Source organism: Aethalodelphis obliquidens, unplaced genomic scaffold (genome assembly GCF_003676395.1).
Source record: "Aethalodelphis obliquidens isolate GAN/ISIS:26980383/991018 unplaced genomic scaffold, ASM367639v1 scaffold58, whole genome shotgun sequence".
Lineage (NCBI taxonomy): Eukaryota > Metazoa > Chordata > Mammalia > Artiodactyla > Delphinidae > Aethalodelphis > Aethalodelphis obliquidens.
Genome location: NW_020838002.1, coordinates 4,336,883 through 4,349,003, shown reverse-complemented (window position 1 = coordinate 4,349,003; position 12,121 = coordinate 4,336,883). Strand labels below are relative to the sequence as shown.

Genomic DNA, 12,121 nt, shown 5'->3' with positions numbered 1-12,121 from the left:
CCCCCCCCCCCCCCCCCCCCCCCCCCCCCCCCCCCCGCACCATCACTGCCAAAAAAGGGAAAACCTTCCTAGGAGGACTAAGAAATGTAAGTCTTCTTCCATTTATGGTGCCACCTGGTGGGTTTTGCAACCCCCTTTTTTCAACAACTTGCAACAGTAAATTCCTCAATCCTAGCAAAGCTAATACCTGCAGTTATGTGCCACCCAGAATACGTGAGTGAGCCAGTTCTTCCCCTCCCCCAGGATTCCAAGAGGCATTTGGCACTGGAGGAGGTCACATGGTTTGAGGCCAAGGCTGCGAGCAAAGTCCAAAGTCAGTGGTCTGTGCCATCCCTGCCATTTATCCTGAGCCAACACTTGCCCAGCACAAAGACAGGAAGTGTGAGACAGAAAGCATATGCAAGCACCTTCTATCTGCCCTTCACAGGCTAGTACTGTTCTCTTATTTATAAACCACTCCCAGCTTGCTATACATTTCATCATAATGTGTAACAAAGTGAAAAAGGTGATCTTCATAATAGCTAGTACCAGAATTCTTCTTAGAGAGGAGGCTGTCCTTTGGAAAATACCTGGATAATTAAGCTTGCGGCAGGATTTGTTGCTTTCCTTCAGAAAGGGTGCAGAGGCGGGAGGAAGGGGTGAGAGACTAGGGCGCTGGCCCAGAGAAGCTGGGAGGAGCTAAGAGAGCACAAGACTCCACAGGGGTGAGACAGCCTAAGGCACATTAACAACAGTGAAAGCTCCAGCTCTGATGGACGTTGTCTGCGTTACTTTGGAAGCCCCAATTCCACCCCCTTGGTCAATCAGTGAATCTACCATACTCATTAGTGTTCCCAGGAGTGTAGTTTCCAAGATGATTGGAAAGAGGGGTTGGCTTAGGATGTATCCGAACCTGCACACAGGGGCCAGGGAGAGAAGGGTTACGTGAGAACAAGGAGAAGCTGTGTGCGGCGCGCAGGAGGATGGGGAAGCGGTACCACCGTAGGCCATGGACTTGGTGGTTTGTGACCAGGTCTTAAGGACCAGGGGAGTCACCAGCTGACCTCAGTGTAGCAACCAGTTTCTGAGCTCTTCTCACTTCTAAGGTGCTTTCATTTCCCAGCCTCACCTGTCCACATGTGCAGATGAGCTGGGCAAGGTGTGGAATGGGGACCATCTCAGGTGGGAGGGGAGCTGGGAATAGGACTGGAGCAGAGGCTGCAGAAGGCAGGCATGATAGGAGGACTGTCCCAGACAAGAAAAACCAGCTTTCCCACCTTTGTCAGCACAGAAATGGGGGGCGGGGAGAGCGGGATATTGAGTGGGGCTGATACATCACCTGTACCCTTTCCCTCTATCTCCCAGGGGCAGATGCCATCTGGCTACGGAGATACCCCTACCTGGCAAAGAACTCCTCAGTCCAGTCCCATCTTCTTGAGGGTCTGGTGTTTGATGACACCTCTGCCCAGCAGGCCCCGCCTGACATGTCAACACTCCCTTTTTCTCATTTGGGGGCAGGAACAATGTCAGTAGTGGCTCACCTTGGAATCCCCAGGCCCTGACATCGGACCTGGCAGACACTAGCATTTGAAAAATATTTATCAAGTGAATGAATGGGTGTTTGAAAGACACCAAGGCGATTAAACTGACTCTCAGCTAGGAATCAGTATGCCACCCCTTCATCCTCCTGGGGCTGCCCGCTAACCCAAATGAATGGCTCCAGAGAGAGAGTGCAGGCAGTGGCAGGGAGGGCCACTTCACTCACTCGGTCTGCTCATCCAGGGCTGGAGGTCACCTGCCCCACCCAGCTCAGTCCTCCTGCCACACGAGAAACATCTTACAGCTCTGCTTCTTGCTTCACCACTGCTCATGCTCTGGGGCCTGAGACTTTACTCACAACTGAAGGAATCCAGGGACACCTGGCAGGACAGTGTTCCTGCCTGCTCCCCTCACTGGCACGTGAGAAGGCCAGGCCCAGCCACAGTGGCAGTGACATGCATAATTCCAGCACAGACGTTTTTCACGTGGCCTCTGTTGCTGAGGTTACCAGGGTAATTAAGTAAGCTTGCTCTTTGCTTTAAATTTGTAAATTTGGAGACCATGTGCAGGTCTGGCTGGAAGTTGTATCTACTACTCAGCAGCATCCCTTCAAACTTGCCTCCATTCAAGAGGAAATCCCTACTGAATGGGCTCCCCTGTTTAGTTTAAGAGGCAAGTTCCAAAATGCACACAGAACTGTATGGCTAAGAACACAAGATGAAGAAAAGCATGAGCTGAAAGAAGATGCCTAATCACCCAGGACCTAATCCCATGGGGCCCCTTTCTTACCCCATCTCAGTCTAACCATCGATTCCCTGACTAGCTTCAATTTTCTGGTGTTTTTACTATGCACTTTCCTCTTTTGATTCTCAGGGTGACAGCTATTGGTTTGTCACCCAAAGGCTCCCGATGTAGCTCCTGTCAGGGCCAACGTGCTTCAGTGACCTTTCTGGAAGCTAGCCGACTTGGGGACGAAGCTGGGCCTTACACTAACTAGCAGTGCTCACCTCTACCTTTCTGTGTCTCCATTTCCTCAGTGGTAAAATGATCACTTTGGTCCAGTGAATCTCTGAGGTCCCTTTTAAAACCCGACATTTTATTTTTTAATAAATTTATTTATTTATTTATTTTTGGCTACATTATGTCTTTGTTGCTGCATGCGGGCTTTCTCTAGTTGCAGCGAGCGGGGGCTACTACTCTTCGTTGTGGTGAGAGGGCTTCTCCTTATGGTGGCTTCTCTTGTTGTGGAGCATGGGCTTTAGACATGTGGGCTTCAGTAGTTGTGGCACACGGGCTCAGTAGTTGTGGCTCGCGGGCTCCAGAGTGCAGGCTCAGTAGTTGTGGTGCACAGGCACAGTTGCTCCGCGGCATGTAGGATCTTCCCGGACCAGGGCTCGAACCCATGTCCTCTGCATTGGCTGGTGGATTCTTAACCACTGCACCACCAGGGAAGTCCCAAAACCCGGACATTTTATGATTCTGCATCACTGAAGGTAATCTGAGGTATTGGATGACAGCAGTGACTTAAATCTGCCGGGTACATTTTCCTCCAGTGCTCTTTGTATATGTGAAAAGCAGAAGTAAATGGTCTAAATCAGTTCCAGGACAATGTCCCAAACTCCCATTTTCCCAACAGGAGTGTCTCTTCATGTGAACCACATTTAGGTTTGAGAAATGGTGGTCAGCAGTTAGAAAATTATGTCTGCTTCCAATGCCTTGAATGTATACAATCATATCTCTATTGTCCATATGATTGGAAAGCAACATAAACACAAAAAATTCTAAGCAATGGGTAATCAAAAATGGTTCTATTTTGGTATTGGTAGGCGTGGCGTAAGTTTAGAAAGAATTCTCTTCCTAAGGTATCGTTAAATGTGTCAGATTAATTTTAAGTTGTATCTGATTTCCTAAGGTAAGGCTATTTTCCTTTATAAATAATGTGTGCCTTCAACACAGTAGAGAAAAACCAACCCCAAATTAACCTTTTGTTGAGATACTCAAGTGATCTTTACTTGAGACACAGAGTGAATATTACTTATAAATAGTGTCAGGAAACCCACCAGCTTCCTTAAAAGTCCCACCCTAGCATCCAAGGCTGGCAATGTGGAGAGAGGTCCTGTCTCTGGCTGTTACTCCCTGAGGCCTACAGAGAAATGGAAGCAGTTAATTAGTGTTAAATTCCCAAAGGAAAGGGAACCCTTGGAGACTATGAGGTCCAGATGCCCTTCCCCAATAATTTTTTTTTTTTCTCTTTTCAACCTTGAAAGATCCTGGTTTGATTTTATTAGGCTTTCATAGGTTTCCTTGCAGATAGTAGTGGGTTTGCTTCCTTCATGGGCTGCAAAGCACTCCATTTTATTGCTTTTCCTTATATCTATGCATTACCAAGACATGGAAGGCATAGTTCAGAAGACACCCAGAGAGGAAGCAACTTGCCTCGTCACGTGCCAAGAAATGGGATCAGAAATCACAAGTCTTTGTTCACTAGCTTGTGTGATTTTCCTGGGGTCACCCTTTTAATCTGCCTCTTGATCCCACTCTCCACTTGCCCACAGCCTAATTACCAGTTCCAATTTACCTTCAGATCATCTGGGATGAAGACTTTGCGAGCTTTCTTAATCATGGGCTGTGGCTTCAGTTCTTCCTCAGAGAACTTGCGTTTGCGAGGGTCAAACATTTCCTGCCCGGGGATGCTGGAGAGGGCAAGGTCGGCCGGGTCTGGCTCATAGCCCACCGGGACCTGGATGGTGTCAGGGTCAATGGGGCTCGGAGTATTGCGGTTGGCTGGCAACAGCTGGCCTGGAACAACACAGGAGTTTTAATTCATGCACACTCTATGGAGGCCCAGGAGACAGCTACTTGATGATGCTCAAGTATGAGGATGAGGGCAAGAGTCTTAAACTTACTTAAATGTGACTCTAACATCGTTCCTGAGGCACAGCAGGCTGAATGGCTTTACTCATGTCAGATCAGGGAAAACAAGGACCCACGTACACATATTCACAAACTAAATTAAAAAATACATGCATTCATTCCGTCCTACAACATATTCATGAAGCACCAACTATGTGTCAGGTACTCTTTTTTACCTTTAAGGTGTTTTCCAGGTGAGTCAGGGAATCAGACCAAAACTAGCCAGTGAGATATAATGAAGGGATGAAAGGAAACCACACGTGCTTCCAGAGTGTGGGGGGAAAGGACATAACCCGAAGCAGGTTAGGGGACACTCCTAGAGAAGATGCTTGGTATAGCGGCGTCCTGAGACACACAGTAATTAGCAAAAACGGTAATCCAGGGACAGATACAAGACAGAGGGTTGTATTTTTGAGGAACCACAAGTAGTCTTGGGTAGCTGTATCAGAACACAAGACGGAAAGGAGAGAGGCATAAATGCAAGAGACGTGGTCAAGGAAGGTGGGCAGTAGGGATGTTATAAAAGGCCTTGAATGTCACTGAGGGGTTCTGAGCACTGAAGTGAGAAGCAGAGCTGAAGTGTGGAAAGAAGTGTGAGGAGTGAACTGAAGGGGGCAGGACTGGAGACAGGAGATGAGCTACCAGGCTGTGGTGCTAACCCATGTGTGCATTCAAGGAATACTGAGCAAAACGGAAAGGATGCAACGGAGATGATCTAACTTCCACTTGACGGTTCTGCAAACCAAACCACGGAAACGCACAAAGGTCCTCGAAAGAGGGTGGACTGCATTTCGGAATAACAGACTGCAGCGTTTATGTGGGGAGCTCTGAACCTCAACTTCTAGTTCCATTTGAATTTTACAATCACCCCTTTCACGCCTAGAGAATAAATGAGAGGATACAGCTCAGCTCGGCTTAGCACATGTCCTCTTCTCCCTCACTGCTGAAGGCTGGACGCCATGCGGAGTATCCTGTAGGTGCCATTAGAAACTACCCCGGGTTGAAGGGCAAAGCCATCGACTTGCTTTCTGGCTAACCTGTGAAACCAGGCTCGTCTGTTTTCCGGAAAGGCCTGGTGGGGAGCTTGCAGAATGAACATTCTGGGGACCTTTTGGTCCCCACTCTGCTTTGAGCTCTCTTTGTATCCTGCTTGCCAAAGAGGAAGAGATGGGTCCCAAGGCATTGGCAGAGGATGGAGATTTCTCATTAGCCACGTTCAGTTCAGCTCCAGCTTCTAGAGGCTGCTGAGTTCTGCACTGGATGGGGTCAAGCTAAATTTGATCTTGTGCCTCTCGACATTGCCTTAGAAAATGGACCCTATCTGAGTCAAACGGGTATTTTACTTTCCCTTTAGAAACTCTCTTTGAACTTAATAATAAAGCTACCCAATGCCCTCTCAGTTCAACCACCACGCCCCATGTGTCACCCCCGCATCACATACACACACCCACAGGTAGATACATCCTCTGCTCCCCTCTGGAAGCATGTCTTAATTAATATTTCCCAAATCTAATTGCTCAAAGTTACTTCAAGTTCTTCCCTAGTACTTCAGTATTCTGTTAATTATGTTGTATTTAAATCCCCTTTACTGATTGATACATGTTAAGGTTTACACACACACACCCCCTCCTCTACCAGACCACATGGTCTTTCATGTTTTCTCTATCTTATCCCCACCCCACTCCTCACGGTGGTGCCTACTTCAGAGTTCTGCTTCTACAAAGAATACTCCTCATTTAATGGGGGCCCTCTGAGATGCTGGGCGCTGACATTCATTCATGAACATTCTAACAATAACACTTCACATTTAGGCAGAAGCTTTATCTGCATTCTTTCTCTCGAGCCCTTTCTCCCAATGGAAGTAGGTCAGCCCTACCTGCAGCACAGAGAAAACCTAACTGGACCACAGACGAGTCAATGGCTTTCAATAGCTTCCCCAGCATCACAGAGCAACCAGCAAAGGACATGAGAAACACAGCCGGGTCTCTTTTCTCCCAAGATACCCTTGCATCATCTTGTTTGTCTATATTTTCTACTGTATTAACTCTGCTGGACTCATTTTTCCCCCTTTATTCCTAAATGTCCACAGTATCACTGAGTAACAGGGAGGAAGATCTTTATTATTTTGTCCTACCTTTTGTGGATTTGCAATTTTTTAATATAAGAATTTTCAAGTTAAGAATGCATCATTACATTAATTTTTTTTTTTTTTTTTTTTTTTTTCCCGATACGCGGGCCTCTCACTATTGTGACCTCTCCCGTTGCGGAGCACAGGATCCGGACGCACAGGCTCAGAGGCCATGGCTCACGGGCCCAGCCACTCTGCGGCATGTGGGATCTTCCCGGACCGGGGCACGAACCCGTGTCCCCTGCATCGGCAGGCGGACTCTCAACCACTGTGCCACCAGGGAAGCCCTACATTAATTTTTTTAAATTACCAAAGATGTTCATTGCAAAATTTCAACAAATGCAGAAATGTGTCTCCCTTGCCCCCAATCTACCTTGCTGCTCTTCCCAGAGGAGACCACCCTTAACTGCTTGGTGTGAACCTCTCAATCCTTGGTTTTTACATATAAATGATTTAACCCAAATAGGATTATTCTACCCACAGATCTTAAATTACTTTTTCAATATACCAGTATACCATATGCAATTTCCCATGTTAGTACAAACAGAACTACTGTGTTCTTTTTAAAGGGTGAGTAGTATTCCATAGCTTGGATATGTAACAATTTACTTAATCATTCCCCAATAGAAGGATTTTTAGGTATGTGAGTATTTTTATAGAAGGGATGTCTAGAAGTGAGACTGTTCATGCAAAAGACATGTATATTTTATATTTCTAAAAGCATTGCTGAATCTTATCTATTTATAGTTGTACCAACATTTCTAAGAGTGCAGTTTTGTACAATGAAATATTAATTTTTAAAATGTTGCCAATCTGATATATACAAATATCACTATTGTTGAATTTACATTTCCTTGTTACTAGTGAGACTGAGCATCTCACATGTCCATTGGATCCATTTCTTCTCCTGTATACCACCCTCTTCATATCTTTTGCTTCTTTTTAAATGGATTTTGTTGCTTATTCATTTGTAAGAATTCTTTATAGAAAGAACTCTTTATAGACGATGGATATAATCCTTTCATCTGTTTTATTTGTAGAAAATATTTTCTCCCAGACTGTTTGTTTTCTAACTTTGCTTATAGAGTTTTGCACTACCGACAAGATCTTACACTGTAATATGGTAATAATGTCTTAAAATTTTCTCCTTTATGGCTTCTAATTTCATACCTTCTCTATCCCCAAATTATATTATATGCATGCACGTATACATGTATGTATACATATACATGTGTGTACATATGTGTGTGTACATATATTATTCTATACTTTTCTCTAATACAACTATAATTAATTTATATTTTTAGGATTTTGAATCACCTAAGATTTATTTTTGTATAAAGTACATGCAAGGGGCATTACACAGTATTCTCCAAGTGTCTTAATATAATGGTAAGTAAGGTTTGATATTTGATAGGGCAAGTTCTTCCCTCTTTATTGTTCTATTCGTAAAATTTTATTCAGTATTCTTACACTCTTCTAGATGAATTTCAGGATATATTAAGTTATATTTAAAATTATTAATGGAATTTTTGAATGAAGATTGAATGAAAGTCATAGGTTAATTTAGGGACAACTGATACCTTTTAAATATTCAATATAACCTTAGTATACTCCCCATTTTTATTTTTTGTTCTTTTTCTTACATCTTTAAGTTTCACAGTTTTCTTCACTTTAAACTTTCACATTTTTTGCTAAATTTATCCCTTCAATGTTTTCTCATAATTGTTGCTAATGTAAATTTCCCTTGTTAGACTTACTAATTGGTTACTGCTGACATATAAGAAGCTACTGGTTTTAAAATGCTGGGTTTATATCCAGCCACTTTACTCCCTTATTAGTTCTAATAGTTCTAACTTCTCTGAGTTTTCTAGGTAAATAATCTTTTCTGCCTCTAGAGATAGTTGTTGCCTCAATGTTTATAATTCCTACCTAAAAAAAACACCTCCCTGCACTGGCTGGGCTCTGCAAGGCAATAGGTAAAAGGGATGAGACTGGAGTTCCCTACTTGTCCCAGACTTTAATGAAAAATCTTTTAATGCTTCATATCCTTAAGGTCTATTATAGAATCCTAGCAGATAACAGTTTGACAAGCTAAGGCATTTCCAACGCTTCCAGCCCTACTGCACTGAGAGTTGTTTTTTTAAAATCAGAAATCACATATTAAATTTCCTCAAATGACTTTTTTGGTATCTGTTGAGATGATCATGTGGTTTTTTCCTGTATTTGTTAAGTCTGAACTTGGTATTTCTCCAAGGCTTTCTTTGAAATATCAGGGGTGGACAGGATCAACTCCACGGTGTAGACTCTGCAGTTTGCTGGAACATTGTTTTCTTCTTTTTAAAACCATCTTAATGAAAGTCACTTCCAGGAGAGCCAAGGAGGATTTCTGGTGGAAAGGGTGGAACAAAGGGCTTAAATCTAGAAGATTAGAAATTACCTTCAAACCCAAAATTGGCCTCCCCTTTTGTCATAGAGTAGGCATGCCTAAACCTCCAAATAGCATAACTGAAGATAGGATGTTTTTTATTCTTACATACTTAACAAGAATTTAGCATCTCACGTTCAATTAGCTGATTAGCTAGAAGTCATCAATGAATGGGAATGGCCACAATCTGTGTTCTGTGTCCCAATCTGAAGTTGATGGTTTATTTCTTTAGTTTATGGCTGCATCAAAGTAATAAACTGTAGCTACATTTACGACTTAACCCTCAAGACTAATTACAGCATCTCCAACCTTTCTGATGTGCTCCGCATTCACGAAGTTAAACACAGCCGTACTGTCAGGACAGACACCATATCCTAGTGTTACCACTGACGAGCATCAGCCAGCTGATGAACATTATCCTCTATAAAGAATGCTGAGAAGAGAGAAAACGATTTGGTTTGGGCCCATGGGTTCTCTATTAGAACTGATGGGTGAAATTCCCTGTGATTCAGTTTGGTTCATGATCTTCCTCTCCTTCCCATAACCAGGCTGTGGTCTGTTTGCTTCTCATGACCTCTTTGACCCTAGAGAGTCATAATTTGAGTTTGAAATAGCACTTCTGACCCTCTTTGTACCAACTGCTTTCAGAAGAGAACCATCATCGGGGCTCCCTTCACTGCAAAACACCCTGCTTCCGAGAATCCTTACATTACAGGGTGCCAGTTAACTTAGAAGACTGCAGTAACACTCAAGGGTATGTAAAGTGTTACCATACTAGGTACAGAGATTAAATAAAGGCCTCAAAAGTACACCCTAAGGATGCAGGCTTTCTGAACTCTGAGGATGATTTAGCTAGTCTCTATTCCGGTGGCAGGAACCTGTTAACTTGGCCAACAAGCACTCTGCAAAGGCAACAATGTCCTAATGGCCAGAGGTCTCATCCCTCCCTCTACCCATGTCCCGTTCCACGTGATTCTGCAGTTCCAGGCTGAGTCTATTTCCCCACCCCTTGAATCTGGGCTGGCCTTGTGGCAGAAGTGACAGAGTGTCAGTTCTGAGGCTGGGCCTAAAGAGGTTTTGCATGTCCTGCTGGTTCTCTGCAGCACTTTCGTCACCACCATATATACATGCTTGGTCTAGCCTCCTGGGGGGTGTGAAGGGCATGTGGGGCAGGCCAGTCTAGGTCAGCCCAGATCACTTGTTCCTGAGATGTGCAAGTCCAGCCAAGATCAGCAGAGCTACCTGACCAACCCACAGCAATTTCAGACGAGAACAATAAACCCTCATGTGTGTATGCTACCAAGTATTTGTGAGTGTTTGGTAAACACTGTCATGGCAATAGATGACTGATCTACAAGCTGAGCTAGTATATTTGGGGACATGCTTATACAATAACATTAATATCACAGTAAGGTTTTAAAATGTACCGGGTAGTGGTTAAGCTGTGAAGTGAGTCAGACTTAGGTTTGATTTCTCATTCCACCACCTATACAGTATAAACTTGGGTGTTTGTGAATAAAGGGCCAGAAAGAAATATTCTGCATTTCCTAGTAAGGTCTGTTGTGAGGACAGGAACTACTGGTGAATTTTCTTCCTTTTTTTAAACCTACCTCTCTTAGTTCCAGTTTTTTCATCTGCAAATGGAGATTACAATGCCTGCCTCATAGGGCTATGTGAGAAATGAATGAGACAAGGTATTTATAGAGTGCTTAACATAATGCACAGTGCCTGGAAAGCAATCAGTAGTCTCCAGATAAACACAAATATAAAGTATAGACACTGTGGGGAATTCCCTGGTGGTCCAGTGGTGAGGGCTCAGCACTTTCACTGCCATGGCCCGGGTTCGATCCCTGGTTGGGGAGCTAAGATTCTGCAAGCCGCAAGCCAAAATATATATAGAGACAGACAGATACTATGATCCCAGATACTTTAAAAAAAATCAAGAAAAAAGACTGCCTCTTCATCCAAGCTGGCATGGTCTCTCCCTTGAGCATCTCTCCACATCCTCCTAACTGCTCCCCTCCTTCCACTGGAGTCCCCACAATGCACTCTCCACACAGCCACTAGGAAACACTCTAAAAACAGAAACCTATGCAGGTCACCCCCTACCTCAAACCCTCCAAAGGCTTTGCACTGCCACACATGATAACACTCAAGGCCCCTCCTTACCGCACATGCCCAGGCATGCCGGCCTTCCTTCTGCTCCTCAACTGCCCTAAGCAGGGCCCCCCCTCCCCCAAGGCCTGTGTCCTTAGTATTCCCTCCACCTAAACACTTTCCCCCTGCTCTCTGCCTGCCTGGTCCTTCTGCATGCTTTAGACACCAGTTCAAATGCCACATCTTCAAACCCTCTGACTTTCCTCTGTCCCAACTCACCACCTATCAAACCACCCTGTTTCATTTCCTTTGCAAAATTTATCTCCCCCCCCAAATTATCTTTTGTATTTGTTTGACCTTTGTCAGTGACCTCCTTCCATTTGCATGTAAGCTCCAGGGAACGGGGACCTTGTCTTCTTTGCTGCTGCATCCCTGGCTTCTAGAAGGAGCCTGCATGGAGAAGATGCTTAGTACTAACTACTGAGTAACTGGAGATAAACACCCCTGGTTCCTAACAAGGACTGTTGTGGGGAACAGGGACTATTTTTTCTTTTTATTTGTTATATTTTTCAAATTGTCTATAATGAGCAACGTTTACTTTCAAAGACAAATAAAAATTATCCTCTAAAAATGGACTTTGCTTCACTTTGCACATATATAACCTTCAAGAGGCTGTGTTAAATACTGTCAAGAAAAGACCATTCAAACCCCCAGAAAGGAAGAAGAGGAGGAGAAAGAAAAGGCTTAACCAAAGGTTATATTAGAAAGAGTCCTTCTCAACTCCAGCGGCTGGGAATCTGTCATAACCCTGAGACTTTTCAAGTGTCCTGAGCCTTACGCAGCTGATACACTGACTTCAAGGCAAAAACAAATCCCGCCCCCAACCCTCTCTCTCTCTCCCCCTCCCTCTCTCCTCTCCTCTCCTCTTCTCTCTCTCTCCCTCTCTCTCCCTCTCTCTCCCTCTCTCTCCCTCTCTCCCTCTCTCTCCCTCACACACACACACACACACACACACACACACACACACACACACACAC

At 44.3% G+C, this 12,121-nt stretch overlaps 1 protein-coding gene across 8 annotated transcripts in view; it reads right to left on the bottom strand.

The window, feature by feature from the left end:
* The window catches only part of HLF (HLF transcription factor, PAR bZIP family member), a 52,946-nt gene that overhangs the window by 3,426 nt on the left and 37,399 nt on the right, over positions 1–12,121 (bottom strand). For 5 of the 8 annotated variants that reach the window (XM_027087108.1, XM_027087109.1, XM_027087111.1 and 2 more), the window contains one exon: positions 4,097–4,317. In XM_027087108.1, coding sequence (XP_026942909.1) covers positions 4,097–4,317 — 221 coding nt within the window. Of the gene's footprint in view, positions 1–2,882; positions 3,076–3,219; positions 3,662–4,096; positions 4,318–12,121 lie in introns of those variants that run through there. The other 3 variants (XM_027087116.1, XM_027087115.1, XM_027087112.1) reach the window with 3 other exon arrangements.